The following is a 22,626-nucleotide window of genomic DNA, read 5'->3' on the forward strand; positions in this document are numbered from 1 at the left end:
ATTTCAATAGTGGAGACATTTTCAGGGAGTAGAGGATAGAATTCTTTTATTTGATGTTGTCTGTATGTTAGCTTCTTTGGATTTTTTAGAAACTAATAATGTCACCTAAATGTCCTTACTCAAAGCAAACATATTTCCTTTCTGTCAGTCATTCTGAATAGCAAACCTAACTCAATTTTTCTGTTTGGCAAAAAATACAATAAAAGTACATAAAAATACATATTTCCTTCTATTGTCTGTTTTTGTTGGCTTGCTTTTTTTTTTTTTTTCACTGTCTTAGATAGATCATATTGGTGTCAAGATAATAGTTCACAAATGCTGCCTTGTACTAGAAAGTGTCTTGAAATCACTGAAGACCCTGCAAAAGAATCACTAGGCACTTCTCAGCAACATGGTGTCATACTCAAAGATTGAGGTTTTCTGAGAACCCTGGTGTTTCACTGCTCTTAATTCTAACTGGTAGAAATGCCTTGGACTGGAGCAGGACTGGCAGGTTTATACATTTACCAGACAAGTGTTTCTAGACTTCCTCCCAATATGCATTTTAATAGCTAGATTTAATTGTAATTGTATGCTTACATTTAAATTTTATCACAAATGTTTATGAAATGTCTCAGGAATCCAAGTACTCAAAATCAGTCACAGAGGGGCCCAAAATTGAACTCCTTAGGGAGAGCTTACCATGTGCCAGTCTCTGTGAGGCATATCAGAAAGGTCCAGAAGTGTCCTTAAGCTTACAGTCTACTCCTACAGACAATTTTTTAAAAGTCAGAACAAAATTGAAAAATACTTCATCTTTTAAGGTAGTGGTCCTCAAAGTGGTGTTCCCCCCACCAACAGCATCAGCATCACCTGGATACTTATAAGAAATGCAAATTCCCAGGTCCTCCCTGCAGACCTACTGAATCAGAGCTTCCGAAAAGAGGTTCAGCAAGTTGGTTGAACAAACCCTCCAAGTGATTCTGATGCATGCTAGCGTAGAAGCCACCGCCTTAAGGCACTGGTATGATTAGTACGTAGCATACGATCCACAGAAAAATGAATTGGGAAAGATCATAACAATTCTGTAGACATCATTTCATTTTCTTTCTTATTCATTTATCCAACATTTACTGAGAACTTGCTATGTGTCAGGCCCTGTCCCAGGCACTGAAAATGCAAAGATTAATATGGTCTCATCCTCTGCTTTCATTAACTCACAATCTACTGGGAAAAATTGGCATATAAATACAGTTAGCCCTTGAACAACACAGGTGGAATGGCATAGGTCCACTTACATGTGGATTTTTTTCAACCAAAGGTGGAACAAAAATACAGCATTCTCAGGATGCAAACCTGCATATTTGGGCTGGGTGGGATAGCTCATGCCTGTAATTCCAGCATCTTGGGAGGCCAAGGTAGAAGGATTGCTTGAGCCCAGGAGTTCAAGACCAGTCTAGACAACATAGCAAGACCTCGTCTCTATAAAAAATTTTAAAATGAGCCACGCGTGGTAGCACACATCTGTAGTCCCCACTACTCAGGAGGCTGATACAGAAGGATGGCTCAAGCCCAGGAAGTCAAGACCGCAGTGAGCCATGATTGTGCACTACACTCCAGTCTAGGCAACAGAATAAGACCTCAACTCAAAAAAGAAACAAAAAACCCCTGCATTTTTGGAGGGCCAGCTGTTCCTATATGCAGTAACAACTGCAAGAGTATATTAAGTGCAGATTTGAGTGTATACATGGGGGTGCTGGAACAAACCCACAGCATATACTGAGAGGCATCCACAATTTAAAATGCTCACAGTGATGTTGACATTCCAAACTTCAGTACAGTGAATTATCACTAACACAGGTTGTAAATAGGTGACATGAACGTGTTTCTCTTACATGTTATGTGCAGCAAGGTCTTCGCTGATAATCTACCTAAACTAGTAAGCAGTAGTCACTCTCATTTCTTTACTTTTCCACATAGCACTTATCACAACCTGGTATTTGTTTAAGGCTTGCCTCTTCTGCCAGAATGTCAGCTCTGCGACTCTGTCTTGTTCACTTTGTACCCCCAGCATCCAGAACTGGGCAAGCTCTAGTTACTCACTAGATATTTGTTAAATGAATGGATTAGACAAAATGTCACGAGGCTTCAAGTGAACAGTGATCATCATGGAAGGTAAAAAGTTCTAAGATGTCACAGAACCTCAAGGAACATTCCTTTGACCTCTCTGTCTTCTTAGCATTCATGTTAGAATTCCATATGCAGTAGACTCTCTCCACAACCCTTACCTTCTACATTTCTTATTAAGTTTTGAAATTGTTGAGCAGATTAAAGGATTCCTTTGAGGCTTTTATGCTTAAACTTTGTAGAAAGAAATTCCCTGTCTCTGTAACTATTACTGGGACAGATTAGAAATAATTTGGAACTGAATTGGATTTGCCATTTTGTAAGCTTTTCTTATCTACCAGGGCTAATAGCAGACACTTAACTTCTTACAATAGCCCAGGAGAAAGTATTATTATCTGCATTTCACAGATTGGAAACTGAGGGTCACATAGACTAAAAGGCTTATATTCAACTGCTCTATAAATATGGCTTGGATCAAAAGAGAATGTTTTGTATCCCATAATAAGTTTGGAAACTTAGAAATTATATGTAAAGGGCAGCATGATATCATGGAAATAGCACAAGCTTTGGATTCAGACCATCTTGGTTTGAATTTTAACTTCTATCTAGTAACTGCTTGACCTTGGGCATACTATTTAATCTTTCTGAGCTGTTCAGTAATTTCCACTTGAATAATGTAAAGTTGTAGTCATGAGGTAAGTAATCTATAAATACTGTTAAGATGCTAAATCTCCCTGGTGTGACATCCCGAGCCTGTCTGTCCTGCTCTTCTCCCTGGCCTCAGCATGTTTAACTGCTTTCTATCATTGGACATGCCAGTCTACTGGAGGGGCTAGGACCATGAGTTCTGATGTTCTGCTGCCGATCCTGCCTCTGCCACTGAACTATTAAGGTGATTCTGGGCAAGGCACCTAACACATCCATGCCACTTTTCTTCTATAGGTACCTAATAAATCCATGCCACATCATCTTCATCTATAGGTGCCTAATATGCCTATGCCACTTTGCCTTCATCTATAGATGCCTAATACATTCATGCTGTCTTGTCTCCATCTACAGGTTCCTAATATGTCCGTGCTGCCTTGTCTCCATCTATAGGTGCCTACTCTGTTCATGCTGTCTTGTCTTCATCTATAGGTGCTTAGTATGCCCATGCCACCTTGTCTTCACCTACAGGTGCCTAATATGTTCATGCCACCTTGTCTTCATTTATAAAACAGAAATGCCAAAAGTGACCCCTACCTCCCAGGTTATGGCAAGGGTGCATAGTTAATACAGGTGAAGCACCGAGCACAGTGTCCAGCACCAAGTGAGCATCACAAATGCTGAACAGGATGCTTGTGGCTGTCTGCTGCTGTTTGGGTGGTTGTTTTCCTCCACTTTGTCTGAATTTCCCCATCACCCTGTCTGCCTGGTGAGGCCACCAGTGCTCCAGAGCCAGGAGTTACCATCTTCACTATGGACAGCCTTCCTTCTTCCTGACTCTTTCTGCTTGAGAGCATATCCCCCTTCTGTTACACATGCCTCCTCTCCCTTTCCTATGTCCTTTCTTGTCTCTTCTCACTTCCCATCATTCCCATCCCTTTTCCCTCCCGACAAACAGATTATTGCACTAATGCCCTGGGGATAGATAACTAAGGTATTGTTTATCCCCAAGAAAGTCAATAATACCAGCTGCACAACTCTACGACAAGATAAGTGTTGGACTTCAATGCTTATATGTATATATTCTCTCCAGCTGTACTGCAAATTTTTCCAGGGCAGTATGTCTTACACAAAGAAACCTGTAGCCATAGTGCCTCACACAAATCAGGTTCTGAAAATGTTCAATGAATCCATGGCATAATACATGTTCTCCTCACAGTTGATGGGAACTTTCATTCTCCTGCCCTCAGACCTCAAAGGACTCACGGGAACCATTTAATTTGTAACTCAGCTTGATTAAGCAGCAATGCTATTTATTGTATAAGGGCTTTTAAAAAAAAAAATTTAGGCAACCCCTTCACGTCCCCTTCCACTGTGGATGCTTTTTTGTCCTCTTAATAAATCCTGCTTTCTTTTTTAAAAAAAGTTTGAATACATTTGCTCATAATTTTTTTTTTACAGATTCTTCCAGTCAGTTCATTTGTAACTACAATTATTAAAATGTAAAAGGAAATTTATAAACATTCTATAACTCTTTATTTTAAAAGCTAAAGTAATATAAAATATCATCTGAGTGACAAGGAAGGAAGGATCTGAATACCATCTGAATGCTGTTGAGATTCTGAAGAACCCCAAAGTTAAGCTTAACTCTTGATGAGAAGAAACTTACTTTGCCTCACTAGTGAAGACTTGCTTTGCCTTACTAATGAAGAGAATTTTCAGTCAACCCCATGAAGAGGGGTTAGCTACCCAGATTATCTGATCAAGAGATACTTACCAAAGGCATGCTTCACAAGTCCATGGCCATAAACAGCTTATAGCTAACAAGGATATCAGCAAAGAATGACAATAAAAATGTGGAAAATACTCCAGTCAAGGTGGAAATGGAGAACTGAGCAAAGACATGGGAAGAAGGGTCTGGCTCCAAGTCACCTGCGGAAGAAGGCTTGGCAGACAGGTGACTTGAGAGCTCGCCCAGGTTTAGGAACATGTCAGAAATGAAGGAAGGAAGGAAGGAAGGAAGGAAGGAAGGAAGGAAGGAAGGAAGGAAGGAAGGAAGGAAGGAAGGAAGGGCATCTGGTCACAGTGAACAGTTTGTACTGGGCCAGCAGTGTTAAAGGTCAAGCCCTGTGTGAACCAAGTGAGTAGGGGAGGATGGCTGGCCCTAAGGGAGGCACAATCAGTCTTTTACCATGAAGAACAATGGTAACTGTGCAGATTTTGTAGGCATACTTTATCAGATAGAGGAATCTCCCTTCTGTTTCTAGTTTGCTGAGAGTTTTTATTGGAAATAGATGCTGTGTTTTGTCAAATGCTTTTTCTACATCTATTAAGATGCTGAAAAGTTTTCCTCCTGCAGTTTGTTAATATGGAGAATTACATTTGTTGGTTTTCTAATGCCAAACCAACTTTGCATTCCAGAGATAAACCCAACTCCATCAATATTTTATATATTGCTAGATAGCATATGCTAAATTTTTGCTTCAAATTTTTGTTCAGGAGGTCTTCAGGAGGGATACTGGTGGTTTTTGTTTGTTTGTTTATTTTTTCAATAATCTCTTTGTCTGGATTTGGTATCAAAGTAATGCTGCCCTCATCAAATGAATTAAGAAGTATTCCTTCCTTTTCAAGTTTCCTGAAAAAGAGTTTAAGAACATTTTATATTATTTCTCCAGTAAATGTTGGTGAGATGCATGAGTAAAGCCATCTGGACCTGAAATTTCTCTATGGAAGATTTTAACAAAATATTCTATTTCCTTAATGAATATAAGGCTATTCATGTTATCTATTTCTATGTGTAAGCTTTGGTATTTTGTATCTTTCAAGGAATGTGTCATGTCATCTCAGCTTTCAAATTTATGAGCATAAATTTGTTTATAATATATCCTTGTTATTTTAATATCTGTAAACTCAGTGGTGATGTCATCTCTCTCATTCCTAATATTAGTAATTTGTGCCATTTCACTGATCAATCTAGCTAGAATTTGATAAATTTCACTGATTTTTCTGCATAAACAAGCTTTTGGTTGCCTTGTCTATACTAGGCTTCCCATTGTTTTCTATTTCATTGATTTCTGTTCTAATCTTTATTACTTCCTTTTTTTTACTTAATTTGGATTTAATCTCCATTTTTTTTTCCTCTAATTTCTTAAAGGTGAAGCACAATCTCTAGCTCCCATGGGAGTGCCCATGAATGAAGCTGCAGCTAGTATACCTGTTGAAATTTTTAAAGACAAGATGTTGTTGACAAGGTTGAGCTTGTACTAACAAGCACTCCAAAGTCAAGTGTGCACAGAGCCTAAGGGAGAGCCCGGCCCCGCCTCCTGGCAAACTCTGGTTTTGTTAGTATTTCAAAATTGCTTTCCAGCAAGCTATAAGCAGGTGTGAAGTGTTTACAGAGCAATATTGTAGATGGAGGGGAAAATGGAATCTATTTAGCAGCCAGAGAGCACACTATGATAAATGGCTGCGGTCGTCTATGCTGAAGTTGGCTCTCTGACTGTTCTGCAATTGTTCCAGCCTCTCAAAATGCTTCATGCCTCAGGGCTGGGATGTTGCCCATATCTCTGTGTAGCTCTAGAGTCTGTAAGTTGGATGTCTTCAACAGACAAAGCTACAGGTAGCTTTTAATGACACACAGCATGACCTAACTCAGGCGAAGAGCCTCCTGTTACTTGGGCATTTCTGCAACCCCAATACAGGACATGGCACCCAAGGTTTGGCCCCTTTCCGGAGGGCTTTCAACAGAGCCCTTGCTATGTTCTGGTCACAATAACACATCTTATGCACATCATATCCAACTTAGAAGGTAGACACTAGCCTCACTTTACAGTTGAGGAAAGCAGGGCTAAGTAGCACTAAGTAACTGGCCAGGGAGCTACAGTTGATCTGGGCAAAGACCATTCCTGGTCAGTACAACCTTGTTTATTTCAGATCTGCTCCCACTCTTAACAATCAGCAAGACAGCAACTGACCTGGACTCACTGATCAAATATCATTTTTCTCTTTACATACAAGAATGAAGTCTCAATTAGTTACTATTTCTTGATTAGGTCTAGCTTTATTTCTTTCCCCTGGCAGGCGCTTTTATTATTTAAGCCTCCCAACAACACTATGAAGGAAGTGTTATTATTCTATTTTACAGATGGGGAACTTAAGAGTCAGGAAGGTTATACAGTAGACTCTGGCTTACATAAAAATTATTTCTAATATACATCTAATTCAGATAATCTCTATTTTTCAATCCTAGAAGAGTTTTACAAGGTCTGCAGGAAGAACAGTCCTGGACATGGAAAGACACAATCACTGCTAGTCAAACAAAGGAAGGTATCTTTCTAGAAAACCTAAAGAACCACATGTTATCTTTTCCCACTTCTTGGGGTGCTCCCCAGAAGCAGCTTTCACTGAATTGCTTGTTTCCATGACTACGCCATTCCTCAGTGATAATTTTATGGGTTTAGCATGATTCCAATTAAATCACATCATTCCTGCTTTGAGGGGAAGGGCTCTGTAACAAGCTCACGGTGCCAGATGCCCCCACGGCAGCAGATGCCCCCACAGATAGCACTGTCAGTTATCTATCTGTATTAATATTCACTAATACAGCTCCTGTTCTGCTCCTCAGAGAAGCTCAGCTGTATCTCAGAAGACAAATCTTGACAACCGGAAAATGTTGCCTCATTTCACTGGTTTGAAATTACCACCACACTTACCATCAATGGATCTAAGACAAACAAAACTGTTCCCTCTTACCCATAAAGGCTCCCACACATTTCTCCCTGCCTGCCATTGATGGCGTAGCATCTGTCGCCTGGAATGCCCCTCTCAGATCTTTCACATTGGGTCCTATCCTACTCAAGGGTCAAACCCCGGGATGAGGATCAGGAAAAAGACCATGGATTCATGCCCTTACTCCACCACCCACAGACTCTATGAATTTGGGTAAGCAAATCTTCCCTAGACTTAAGTTGCCCCACTTACCTCATAAAGATATTTGCAAAGACTGAGTAAACTTAGGAATGTAAAGCATTGAGCACAGTTCCTGGTCCATAGCGTGCAATTCATAAATGTGAGAATTATTTGACTCTTTGTTTCCCATGATTAACCAGTGAGGAGGGTACCCAGGCCCTACACAAGAATCTCAGTGTAGGTAGAGGGTAGAATGGGAGTGCTGACCCAGACAGAACTGATACACTGGACAGCCCACTGAGTCAAAACATCAAGGACCTTGAATGCAGAAGACAGGTTTTGGGATTCTGCCCACAAGTAAAATTCAGGCAAGATGTAGTCATAGAAGAAGGTCTCATAGTGCAACAGACAGAAACCAAAGTGAGTGACTAGATAGGTGGCATGACCTCAAGAGCCTTGGTTCTCTCATTAGAGGATAAAACCACCTACACAAACAGCTCTCAAGGGAATCTAAAAGGACAATTATATACAAGTGCCTGATGCACAGGATTTAGTAACTGGTACCTATATTTAAGTAATTACATTTAGATACATTTACAAACATTCATCTATATACATTTATAACCATTCAAATAGAAAAATAATGCATTCACCCTTGCAATACCCAGTTGAAGAAAGCAAAATTCATGCCACACACACAACTACCCAACCAAGTATGAACAGTATCTCCTGGATTTTGAAATTTGACTCTGAACTGTAACAGTCTATCCTGTGGAGAAAGAAAAACCCTCTAACAGAGTACCTAAAATGTGATAGAAGCCCCTGAAAGAAGCAGGAGTGAGAAACAAAGGAAGGAAGAAACTGATGAACTTAGCATGCCTCTGAAACCCTTCATAGTCTGACCTCCTGTTGGCCCTGCTCCGCACTCCTGTGCTCCAGGACACCAGACACATGGGAGCATACTGTGCACATGCTATTCCCAATTTCAGAAATACCCTTTTCACCCTGGTTTGCTGGATCACTCTAGTTCCTTTTTCCTTCAGTCATCTATTCAATTGCTATTTCCTTGGATAGGCCTTCCTTGACTTATTCTGTACAACCATAGCAATGAGCATTGCCTGTATTCTAATTGGTTTTTTTTCCCTTGTTTTGTCACTTTTGTCTAGCAGTGTTCACTCGCCCATGAGTTCCTTGAAGTCAAGAGTTATTTGATGCATCCTTGTAACCTCATCATCTGGAACACTATATATCAACATATTGTAGATGCTTAGGAAACAACACTGAGTAACTGTACAGTACTAACTACATTTCAGATGCTGACTTACCTGGCAGTCCTTCATTATAGGGCACCTAAAAATAGACCCCCACAGCCAAGCATCATAACTGACCCATAATTGGAGCACAATATACATTGAGTTTTAATTAAGCAAACAGTGAGGGTGGGTCAGAAAGGGTCCTGAACCCAGCCTAGATAAAAAGTCATCACTACTACCATAGAGACCCCATGTGAATGAATGCACCTCCTAACATGCTGGACACGTGCTCAAGGCCAGGGTGTACAGGGGCACAAAGGTATAGGGTACAACCACCATGTCTGGTCCATTGCATCAATGCAAAAAGGGATAAAGGGATGAAGAGGCAACATAAACACTTCCTCTCTGGCCTTAAGGAGATCGATTCTACCTGGGAAGACGTCTGGACTAGCACAAGAAAGGGTGGGAGGAAGACACAAAGCAGCATGTGGTTGAAAAATAAACTCTATGGAGCGACTGGAGTCTGAGAATGGGAACAGGGCTGCTCGGTGGAGAAGGTGATGATAGCAGTGGATAGTCTTTGACAGGATCTGAGAGTAAAGAGTAAAGGGAGTGGACACGAGTCAGTCCCCTTTCTCACGGAAGACTCCAAAACCCTGTAACTGGATTCACATCATAATACTAAGAAATGCAGCATCCCACAGTTGCATCAAAACAGTTTACAATGTAAGCATCCTGGTCCCCAAAATTTCATGAGTATTCCTGTACAAGCTAATCCCTACTGCAATGAAAGGAAACAATAAAAGGAATCACACTATTAAATAAGCTATTGTATTCAAAGGAACAAAGAAAGTCTATAAGGAGTTTAAGTGCTCAGACAAAAAGCTTGTTGATCACTGATATATTAAAATCGCATCTGCTTCCACAACAAAAAACAGCAGAGCTGCAGGGCATTACTATAACACTTAAACTTCTCTATTACTCTACCAACATTTAGGAAATAAACACTCGAGATATTAATGGGCTCAAAGGAATGTCTTTCCAAAAAAGCATTTTTCATTTCATTCTCAACTTTGAAAGAATAACCAGAAAGTAAATGCGTCCGAGGTGTGGGACTTCCAGAATGGCTTAATGAGATGTTTGGCTAAACCTCTACCAAAAAAGCAAAGATAAAAATGGACAAGGTCATCAACAACAAGCATTTAAAGATCTTTCAAACTGATCAAGGGCATATAACAAATTGAGAAGCATTTATTCATGAAAATCAACTTACTCTTGATAAAAACGGCATTTTAGCCAGGGGCTGTTTCCATTACTCCTCCTATCCCCAACTCCTTGGTGCACAACTTCTACCTGGGCAGGAGAGGCAGGTGGAAGACACAGCTCCACCTCTGCTGAAAGAAGCTGACTTTATTTGGAGCAGAGGTTAGAAAATTCATGTCCAGGGTTGTTATCAAAAATAACAGTTGATCTCAAGAGCAAACAAACAGCGAAGGCTAGTGCTGCAGTTGGCCTGAAGTCAAAGAACTAACTGCAGCAAATGAGAAAATGGCAGACCAGCCAGGTATTCAACAGGAAGATTCCATGAATGAAAGAGTAAAAGAAGGCCTTGGTAAGACCTCACTTATCTCCAGTGCCTTGGACACTCACATATACCTAGGAGAAGAGGGCATCTCCCTCAGGAAGTCAGAGAAGATCCCATGAGCCTCTGGTCTCTGATTCAACATGAGGCCTTGTGAATTCAGAGAGGGAAAACCAGGGTAGATTTTGAAACCATTCCCCAAGGTACACATAGACCTGCCAGGGAAGGGTGAAAGCCTTGCTGAATCAAGGTGTTTAAGCACAGCCTCTAATCAGACACTGGCTGACCACTAAGCTCCATGGGACCTAGGGTAAGCTCTAGGAATGGCAGTTAACAATTAAAATTCTAAGCAGAAAATAACAAGCAGAGATTTCACTCACTGAAGGAAACATAAAAGTCAAAGCAAATCACCAAATAAACGGACAAACAAACAAGAACAATAACAGCATCAGTCCCAGGGAAGAGCAGGGAATTCAAAACCACACCTGCTACAACATATTATATTAAAGACCCAGCCTTTCACAAAACTGAGAAATGCAAAGAAAAAGGAAAATATGACTAATACATGGGGAAAATGCTCTTTTCTGACTTCCTGAGGAGATACCCTCCTCTGACTCCCTGAGGAAGATGCTTTCTTCTGACTTCTTGAGGGAGATGCCTCTCTTCTGAATTCCTAAGGGAGATGCTCTCTTCTAATTTCCCGAGATGCCCTCTTCTGACTTCCTGAGGGAGAATCTCTCTTTTGACTTCCCGAAGGCGATGCCCTCTTCTGACTTCCTAAGGGAGATGCCCCACTCTGATTTCCTGAGGAGATGCCCTCTTCAGACTTCCTAAAGGAGATATCCACTTCTGAATTCCTGAAGGAAATGTTCTCTTCTGACTTCCTGAGGAGATGCCCTCTTCTGACTTCCTGAGGGCGATGTCCTCTTCTGACTTCCTGAGGGAGATGCCCTCTTCTGACTTCCTGAGGGCAATGCCTTCTTCTGACTTCCTGAGGAGATGCCTCACTCTGACTTCCCGAGAAGATGCCCTCTTCAGACTTCCTGAGGGAGATTCCCTCTTCTGACTTCCTGAAGGAGACGCGCTCTTCTGACTTCCCGAGATGTCCTCCTCTGACTTCCTGAGGGAGATGCCTTTTCTGACTTCCTGAGGAGATTTCCCTCTTTGACTTTCAGATGAAGATGCCTTCTTCTGACTTCCTAAGGAGATGCCCTCTTCTAATTTCCTGATGGTGATATCCTCTTCTGACTTCCTGAAGAGATGCCCTCTTCTAATTTCCTGAGGGAGATGCTTTCTTCTGATTTTCTGAGGGAGACACCCTCTTCTAACTTCCCTAGGGGCATCTCTTCTCTATCTGGTTATCCTTGGTCCACCATCAACAGTCTTACAACCAAAGCAGTTATTGATGATTGTTCTATCACACCAAGACACACAGCAGCTGAGTGAAAAGCAGCAAGTAGCAAAGAGACCTTGAGTGATATAAACCTTCCCCTACCGATGTTCCTCTCTCCAAAGTTACTACTGTCTCCAGTAGGCCATCATGCCACTGCAGCTTTTCTGACAGCACTAAGAGGAAACTGTGTGCATGGACACAGAAAAGAAAGAAGCATGCCATCTGTGACAGCACCAAGGCCATGTAACCCCCATGAGCTGAGCTGTAGGACAAGTTTAATGATGTCAAGAGGCCTAAACACAAAGAATATAAGGATGAGGTTGTAGGAAGGCTGGAGGCAATGTGAAACCTGAGGGGTCCTCTAAGAAATTTGCCTCGCTAGCTTCCTCCCCAGCCTTCCCTGCCACAAATCCACCCCCAACAGCATCCGCGACTTCATAGCTCTGTGCATGTGTTATACTAGTTCACATTCAGTGCCTTTGCTCCCTCTGGTGGGAATCTTCTCCCCATAGTCTGTCTCCTTGGCTAGCACAAGAGCCTACCACACAGCAATCAAGCTGCTGTGCAAACAAGCTCGCAGTGATGGGATGCTCCCAACCATACCCTCGGACTCTATCCTTACTGTAGAGCCCTGTAGGGGAGAAAACTCTTGCCCAAATCTAGCTCCTTACCACTTTGATCCACTGACAAGAACTTCATCCACCAAAACTGGCTTACTCTCTCTTGCTGTGACCTCACCAGACAGCATCTTACATTCCTCCAACCCTCATCTTGGTTTAGTCAGAGCAGTCCCAATTCCTCAAAATTCATTATACCAGTGACTCACAAGCATCTTAGCCAAGCTATTCTGATGGTCCTAACTGGTCAATGCCCATATTCAATTTTGGCATGAGGATAGTAAACAGCATCCCAAAGCCTGGTCCTGAACATATCTGCCTAGAAGTGACTTTGCTGCCTGCAGCCTAGTCTTAGCCCTTAATAACCTCAATCCTCAATCCTCCTGCTATACACACTAAACACACTATCCTTGAGCAGGGTCAAACACCCAGAGTTCTCTATGTGCTAATGACTCAAAATCCTGGAGCTCTGGAGCAGACCTCTCCTTGGAGCCAGCAGTTTCTGCTCATGCTGACCCACAATCCTCAGGGCAACTCAACTTTGCCCTGATACTCACTTAGTGCTGGCATATTCATTTTGTCTTCCTTGGTCCCTCTAAACCAACAGCTAGAAAGATTTGCCAAGGGAATAAGAAAAACTTACAAAACAAATATTCAAACTGAGAATAGCTACAACAGAAATAAACTTTTTAGATGAATAGGGAAAAGACAGGAAAGACTACTTTATTCACCACATTACTTGGTTCAGCCCACAAAATCTCCACATCTCAATGAAATAAGAGTTTACAACACCAAACACTATGCACTCAAGCTTCACTGTAACTGCTTTCCAAAACATTGTACAAGAACGACAAATACTGAGAAACCAGCTTTCAAATACACACTCCCTTGCTTTTCTGAAAAATACTCAGAACTGTGCTTCAGAAAAGTCTTTACAGAAACCACGAAAGGCACCAGCTGACTTGCCTTCTGTGCGGTTGACTCACCTTCACATGGCTGTAGTCTCCTGCCTTGCTGCTCTCAGGTGGGTTCACAGGTTTGCTCTCCACTCGGGGTCGAATGACCTGTCGAAAAGGACTGGACAGGGGAAAGCCACTCACACTGATTCCATCTAAAAAATAAGAATGAAAATTGCAAGTGACACGTTAGCTTGATTTTTTTAAACACAGGAGGTTTTATTCAAAAGGTATAACTCAAAGGAGCACTCCAGTTTCTGTCCTTACTATTCTATCTCATATGAATTGTAACTGCCTATTGTATCTTCCATGAGCATACATGTCCTACACAAGGACAGTTATTTACCACCTCATCTGATGGCACTAGCCCTCCAGCCTTCCTTTTGTGCTTGTGCCATGCCAAGCCCATCTCTATAGGGGCTGCTCCTTCAGGCTGGAAAGCATCTTCCCTCCTTTCACAGGCTGGCTCTACCTTGTCACTTTCCCTCTCTAAATATTCTCTTCTCATCCAATTTCAAGTAGTCACCACCCTCTGCCACACAACCCTATGTAAATCTCCAAGGTCACTGTCATCTGGTCTTTTTCTTATTTGTTAACATTACCTATCAACTAACCAGTCTAACCCAGGACTGATCTTTAACTCCACTCTGCATCTCACACAGTTTGTCCAATCCAACAGGAGATAACAAACAACCAGTGACAATCTGTGCAAGAACTGAAAGTTAACACTAATTTTAGCTTAAGATATATGGAAACAGCAGAGATGAAAGAGCAAACAGTGGAGTGTGAGGTTGATAAAATGTCAGTTCACATCTGTACAGTACTTTTTATAAATCTGCCCCCATTCTAAAGAAGAGCAATGTATAACATGCCCAAGGTCACAGTGGCAACAATTCATCTTAGACATAGTACCACACATAAATGGACACTTAGTAAACTTGTGAATAGATGGGTGGGTGGGAGATCTAAATTTCACCACTCAGTGCCTTTGATTCCAAACACAGTGTCCCTTTCACAATAACACAGTTGTTGGGAAAGAAAATTTATGTGGTTGCATATCTCAAACAAACCAATCTAATTAACTTCTTAATAAGAAAGTAAAGTTTCTTGTCATACAATAAAGAGTATTTACCTTTAACTGATACAAAACAGATATTGCCAAATTCCCAATCACTTAGACCCAAGGCCTTCTGCCTAATATCTCTTTGAAAAAACTTATAATTAACATATAATAGAAATGGTTCATCATTTTAAAAAAAGAAAGGAAAAAAACTTCTCTTAAACATTGTTTGCTAAGGCATGTTCCCTTAAGTAATTCGATTTTCAGAATGTTAAACAATATTCAACTAAGAAGAATAAAATAATTTTCTATTTAGTGCCTTCAAATCTTCAAATGCTAAATTATCTTGACTAGGTTAAAAAAATAGTCTACTTGAAAAGTTCAATTTACCTTATGCTCAAAACTGCACATGTAAGAATCAGATACCACACATCTAAAATAAGAAAAATCACAAATTGATCTGTTTCTATTAGTAATGTCTATGGAAGCCACATAAGAAGATTGTGATTACACATTTAAGGGTAAGTTCATCTCTACACTTCCAAAGAAAACAGAGGTACCAAACAGGCCCTTGTCTAAGGATCAAGTGCTGGCAACAAAGGCCCATGTGATATCCACAAGCAGCTCAAGTTGAATAGGTATAAAATGAACTTCAGAACTGATAATGAACTTCAGAACTGATCAGGATATTCAACTCCTGATAACAATAGGCTAGACAATTCAGTCCAACTCAGCCACTAAGAACACCCAGAAAACATGGACAAAGTAGTCTTAAAATCCACTCAAGTGGTAGAGAGCTAATAAGAACTACAGGGTAGCCAGGTACAGTGGCTCAGCCTGTCATCTCCAGCACTTTGGGATGCCGAAGTCAGAGGATTGCCTGAGCCTACAGGTTCGAGACCAGCCTGGGTAACTTGGTGAGACCTCATCTCTACAGTAAATCACAAAAACTAGCTGGATGTGGTGGCATGTGTCTGTAGTTCCAGTTACTTGGAAGGCTGAGGTAAGAGAATCACCTAAATCCAGCAGGTAGAGGCTGCGGTGGCCGTGAGCATGCTGCTGCACTCCAACCTGGGCGACAAGAGTGACACTCCAACTCAAAAAAAGAAAAGAACTACAGGGTACTATTTATCATAAGAATGAAATACAGAGGCACCAACCTGGCATGAAATTTCCCCTGGAGATGCCAGTAGATCAAGAAGAGTTGACCAAGAGGCTGAGAATCTGAACAGAGTTTTAAACTCATTCCAAGGACTAGATGTGAAAAACACTAACATTCAGTGTCCTCCCATGTAGAGTGGACAGCAAATCCTGGAACCTTCAGTTAGGACTCCAAAGGATGACACACTGAGAGAAAGGTAGACAGGAAATAAATCCACTCTAACGGGACCTATGGCCTAGCTTTGAATCATGTCAGTCCCAGCAACTGGATTTAGACAAATTTTCTACCAAAATATATTCCTTGTCATTCCTTGTTCTGCACATGTTTTTCACCTTTCACCTTGACAAGTCTCTTCCCTCCATCTTCACATATCCTGATATCCTCAAATTCTTTGTCTCAGTTCAAATGCTACCTCTTCTATAATGCCTCCCCTATATCCCCTAACCAAAAGCAAGTATTCCTTCCTCTGAGTTCCAGCATCTTTTCTATCCTGAAACCTGTGCTTACTACATGCTAACCTGTACACATGCAGAGAGGCCAGCTGTAGGAGGTCATATGGGTTGGGATCTGAACCTTGGCTCCCTTGATCCCTGACCAAATGCCCTTTACCAGGTTATATTACTTCTATGAGCTTTAAATTCACCATTTCCAAAATGGAAATAATTAGAACACATATATTGTAGGATTATACAGAAGAACAAATGAATTACTGCATAGGAAATATTTATCACAATACCTGGTACATGGCAAGCATTCAGCAAAAATTGCTATCACCATTCCTACTACAGCAACTTATGCACATCTTAGATTCTTTACATGACTACAAACTCCTTGAAGACTGAATTTTTGTCAAAGTCATTATCATATCCCTCACACTGGCTAACATAGCCTCTAGCAAATTGTAAGCCCTCAGCAAATAGTAACTAAATGAATATACATGGCCTGGCCTGGAACATAGCTTGGTTAGCTCTTCCTCATGGAAAGCTCCCATCATTGACAAACTACACAAATGCTATTAGCTTTCAAGGGACTCAGATTCTTTTTTTAATTCTTCCTTTGAGTTGGAGTCTCACTCTGTCACCCAGGCTGGAGTGCAGCGGTGCAATCATGGCTTACTGCAGCCTTGACTCCCTGGGCTCAGGCGATCCTCCCTCCTCAGCATCCCAAGTAGTTGGAATGACTGCCATCACATTCAGCAAACTTTCTGACTTTTTTGTAGAGACAAGGTCTCACTATGTGGTCTCAAACTCCTGGCCTCAAGTGATCCTCCCTCTTAGCCTCCCAAAGTGCTGGGATTACAGGTGAGAGCCACTGTGCCCAGTCTTTCTTGCCTTGGAAACACCAGTCCTATTGTACACTTATAACAATAAGTTATAACTAAATTCTTCATTTCTAAAAATGGTCCACAGGTATTGGCCTATAGCAGAAAGATACAGTGACCATTTGGCTTTTGTCTACCCAACACTCCTCTTCAGGGTGAAGCTCCTTCTCCACCCTGTTTAGTTCTGGTGGGATCAGGGTTGGTCCCAATTCCACCAATGGCCAGAGATGGAAACATTCCATCAACAGTGGCTGATCCAGAGGACAAACAGAAGGCACAGGAAGGGTCACACAGAGTTCTTCTGTGATATTTGATTTACAAATTCTAGGACGAAAAGAGTAAGGTTTGTCCTCTTCTGAATCATATGCTATGAATGTACAGGTATGGGGCCTTCCTGCAGCCCTCCTCCTCACCACACTGAGAGACCCTGGGAAACTCACAACATCCTATGAACTTTAGTATTCTTGGCTCTAAAATAAGAACCAACTCAAGAAACCCAATGAGATAATATGCAAAAATACCTTGGAAAAACAAAAACCTACAACATCTTGGAAATGGAAGACTCTGAGATATAGGAACTTTGTTTAAAAAAAAAAAAGCTAAAAATTACATCTGAAATTTGCTTCCTTTTTGGACACAGACCTCAAAACCTCCAAGAAACGTCAAAAATCTGTAATCTTTAAGCTCAGAAAAATACTAAGAAAACCACTCTGAGGATTCTTTGTAGATAAAGAAGTCTGTTCTCGAATCCAACTGAAGATAAAAAACACAAGTAGCATATAAATTATACATGGGGACAGAATGTCACCAGCTCAGGTAAGAAGCAGAAGCCAGCATTTGGAAAACTGAAGATGAGCTCTCGGCCCATACAATAGCAGAGCTGGGGAGAAAAAGGGGTAGCTGCAGCAGGATGGTGAGAGATGAGATGAAATAAGACGTCGTGAGCAGGGAAGCAAATCACTGGGAACGTCTGTGAAGGATCTCTCTCCAGCTGGGGTGGGCTGGAGAGGAGAAAATTATGTTCAATCATTCAGCCAATTTTTCTGCCAACACAGGCTATCACAAATAGAACAGAGAACAGATTGGGATGACAATTAATAGGAAGACAGGACAAAAAAAGTTACAAACAGATGAAGGCAGCCTAGTAGGAGAACCAAAGACTTGAGTGGATTTATCAGGACAGAGGGTATTTAAGAATGGTATGAGTCTGGTAGAGCATCATGAATAAAATTGAGTTTTTAGAGAGAATTTCATAGTTACCATTTATAGTGCTCAATTTTTCTATTAAGAGCATCTCTGTGGGCAATTCAGAAATATAATTTTGTATGCTAAAATAATACTTCTCTCTTTAATTCAGCTATATCACAACCATGATGACAATTGGGAAAAATGACAGCTGAAAGCAGGATTTGTGCAGGGGAAAGAAAAAGCAGAGTTGCAATGAAAACGGTTCTATAGTAAGGGTTGGTGCCTGAATACCATGTCCTTGGTTTGGCATCGGCACTTAGTACACGCCATCTGACTTTCCACACCCTACAAAGCAGGCATAGTCTTATCAATTCCATAGATGAGAAAGCTGAGGTTCCAAGAAGGCAAGTAACTTGTACAATATTTACAGTTCATCAGAAGCACAGTAGAACTAGAACTCAGGACCATCAGATTTGTCACTACCCAGTAAAATGGAGCCAAATAACACATTTCAGTCCTAACACTGACCTTCTATGAAAGCTCACCAGCCCAGGTTTTTCTGTAGCACATCACTGGGTCAAAACTGTACACCATGTGATCCATTAAACCTATCATAAGGACCCTCAAAGTGTCTTAACATCTACCTTCTGTGGCGGGGTCTACTCAGGGAATGTGTCCATTTTCATATACTTTCAAAAGAGACACTAATGGGTAGGGCTGAATATGCATTTTCCTCTCTTGTGACAGGAACCTAAAATAAACTAGAATAAAATGTAACTAGAATAACGTTAACAAAGGCAAAAGGAGGCAACAATTGCTCAGCAGGAGTTTGTCAGAGTAAGTTGTTCCAGGTAGAATATATTTTGAAGATGCTTTCTCACTTATTCATAAAATCCACAGGTGCCAAAAAAGTCCATCTGGTTATCATAAAATATATTCAAGAAAGCCAAAGGAGTAGAAGCAGTTGGCTAAGAAATTAGCCAAAACTCATCTTTAATTTCCGTGGAGAAAGAAGCATGCTCATTCATTCAGAAACTTTGAAATTTTCTTAGGAAATAAAAAATGATCATTCAGAAATAGTGGCCTTCATATACTATTCAAATGGAAACAGTCCTCATTCCCCAGGGTCAACTCACTAGGAGGCTGGTCTACTTCTGTTGGATGCTGCCTGCAGTGGGACTAAACTTAACATTATCTGCCCTTGCCAAGGCTAGGAGCCTTCATGCACATGGATGCCTAATAACTACCAATTGAACACATGAAATGTTTTGGGTGGTATCCAACTTGCTCTAAACTTAGATTATGGTGACAATCACACAACTGTGTGAATACACTAAAATTGACCAAATTTATGGCACATGAATTCTATCTCAACAAAAAAATTTTTTTTAAGTAAAGGGGTAATACAATTTTCTTAGGATACAAACACTTCATGGTGGATAAAAGAATAAAGGGAAAAGAGAGATTATATCCAAATGAAAAGCAATTAGACCAGAAGCTAACTTCTCAGCAGCAGTGGAAGCCATTAGACAGTAAGAATTTGTCTTAAAAGTATTTAAGAAAATTTAACTGCTCAACTAGACTTATGTACACAGCATATCTTTTATTTAAAGAATGATAGTGACAAAGACATTTTTGGACAGAAACTGAGAAAACTTATCACTAGCACATCCTCTCCAGGAACTTTTAGATAATATACTTCAGAAACACAGAAAATAATTTCAGAAGGAAGGTGAGAGAAGAAATAGTGTACACAGAAAATGACATGCCTGAACAGACGTCTAAACAGTGTGCTTGTGTCAATTCAATATGTCTTCAATGCAACAAACATTCCCTTGCCCTCTATGGTGTACACAGCAACGTTACATAGGCAGAAAAGGTCCTTTAAACCTGCAGCCCTAAAATCAGTAGGATTTCCTTTTGAGATCCCAGATAATACTCCACAGGGTGGTATACACAGTGGTACACTTCCTCACTGTCCTTTCACAGGGAGTCCAGACTGCCACAGCCAAAGGGTAAACAATCATACAGCAGCAAGGCCTTCTCACAATACATGCAAGCATAAACTGTACTCCAAGAGCCATTGTCTACTTAAGATTGCATGTGAAACCTGCTGATAAGAATTATCCCACTTGCTGAACAGAAAACACCATTTGCATCATGGGTCACACAGAACTCCAATTTCAAAGCGCTTTTAAGCCACTGAATAGCCCTGTTAGCATAAGGATATTATTGCATTTTCTTCCCTTCTAAAGATCATTAAGAAAAAGAAGTATATGAAACCAAAGCAGGTGAGGACCCAGATAAAGATAAGGAAAATATTTGTGAGCACTGGGGACAATGCCCTGAAGTACATGCTCTCTTCTGTGGAAATTGAGAGAAGTAGAAACCTTCCTGGCAGTTCCCCTGATAGAGACCGGACCGAGATCTGGGTTCACATCACAGAGGTGTTCTTTTTGCTTGTCCAAAAGCAATTTGTGAAAAGGAGTACTGAACTTGGAGTCAGAGCCCTGGCTCCACCAACCCTGCCCCTCTGACCTAGGCAGAAAGACATTCAGTGTGGTTGTGCAGCGACAGTAATGGTTTCAACAGTACTGACATAGTGTTCCTCTTATTTTTCCACCCCAGGTTTTATATCTTATATATCTTGTTTATATGTGTTACTCCATTTCTACTTGAAAAGAAACACAAATAAAGGAACAGCAATTCTCCAAAGAAAGTCACAGAAATAGCTCAATTAACATGTTATTTTAGGATAAAAATTAGGGAAACAAAACCAGAGTACTGTCAGTTTGAGATTAAAGTAGAATGCCTTTTTCATAAGATAATAGAGGGAGAATGGTGGTGCCCAAGCCAAATAATGGCACGTGCTTGTTCTCCTTTTAGAAATGAGACACTCAAAGTACAATATGAATGCTTAGTGCATTCATCACAGTAGTCCCAACGCACTGCACATCCCTAAAAAACAGGGAAAGTCATTATTTCTTCATTAAACAGTCAAATAAAAGAAATCACAAAGCTGACAGTTTCAAGGTGGAACACTGATTTTAAAAATTCTCAAAAGTAAAATTTTGCCCCATCATCCCATAAAATCTTTCTTCCCCACAAGTGAGTTTTAATTCTTCTGGCCTAAGTCTATTAAGGGCTAACTTTATAAGAGTTTTACTCTTCTCTACTTCTCCCTATCTCCTTCTCCTCCTCTCCCTCTTCCCTCTCAAACCCTCTACAGAAAGCCAGACAGACACACACACACACACACACACACACACACACACACACACACACTTTTCAAAAATAATAAGTTCCTGGAATTTGCTTTACTCTTTTCTGCCACAGGGTTTTTAGATGTGCATTAAAAAAACTAAACCCTACCCTGTTTTATCTATCTAAGCCCTACTCTTCCTGTAAATCTTCCCTCAATCATTACTTCCACAGAAAAACTTCCCTAACTCTTTAAATTAGGCCAAACCCTTATTATATGCTCACAACATCATATACTTTTCATACCTAGCATATAGCAAAGTTATACTTTTTCATTTCTTTGTGAAATTACTTGTCTTTCCTGCCACACGTATGCTAATATAATAGCCACTGGAGAAATGCGAGTATTTAAATTTAAAATCAAACAATATTAATACTTAGTCCTCTTGACACACCACCCATGTCACAAGTGACCAAAGCCACATGTGTCTAGTGGCTACCATAGTGGGAAGCAGCATATAGGTGATTTCAACTGGTGCAGAGAGTTCTGTGGACAGTGCTACCTGGACACTGAGCTCCAGGGGGGCAGGCACTATGATTGTTTATCCTCAGGGCAATCTCAAAGACAGTAGCCTACATGGAATACAAGAGATACTCAATAAATGTGAGGGTGATAGAGAAAAACAGGAACTATGATTGTTTACTTGCTAAACTATACAATGCTTTAAAAAAAAAAAGAAAAAGGAAGGAAATTGTGTAAGTCCTGTTACCTAGTAGAACAGAATATTAAAATTTAGTTACTTCTATAACTTAAAACTGTATGACACAATTCCAGATATTCTAAATTGCCTGTCTCCTATTCAACAATACTGTGAGTAACTAATATGTACCACACAATACTACACACATAATAATACTAATTCACAATGGCTCAGAGGCCTATATGTAAAAACTAAAGCAATAACATTTCTAGAAGAAAACATAATATTCCCATGACCCTGATTTAGGTAAAGATTTACTAATCAAAAATTAGTGTTAACTAAAAGGAAAAGAATGATAATAAAATTAAGACATTAAAGAAAATTTAGAAATTTTAATTAAGAAATTCTGTTCATCAAAGACAACACTAAGAGAGTAAAAAGCCTAGTCACAGACTATAAGAAGATATTTGCAATACTCATAACTGACAATGAGCTAATACCAAAATATATTGAGTACTCTTGTAAATCAATTA

The 22,626-nt window shown here is 40.4% G+C and overlaps 1 protein-coding gene across 1 annotated transcript in view; it reads right to left on the bottom strand.

Moving 5' to 3' along the window:
* The window catches only part of TRAPPC9 (trafficking protein particle complex 9), a 586,383-nt gene that overhangs the window by 328,534 nt on the left and 235,223 nt on the right, over positions 1 to 22,626 (bottom strand). The window contains exon 17 of the mRNA XM_021706983.1: positions 13,491 to 13,615. Coding sequence (XP_021562658.1) covers positions 13,491 to 13,615 — 125 coding nt within the window. The remainder of the gene's footprint in view (positions 1 to 13,490; positions 13,616 to 22,626) is intronic.

The sequence above is a fragment of the Carlito syrichta genome, unplaced genomic scaffold (genome assembly GCF_000164805.1).
Source record: "Carlito syrichta isolate Samal-C Ts95f unplaced genomic scaffold, Tarsius_syrichta-2.0.1 Scaffold316275, whole genome shotgun sequence".
NCBI lineage: Eukaryota > Metazoa > Chordata > Mammalia > Primates > Tarsiidae > Carlito > Carlito syrichta.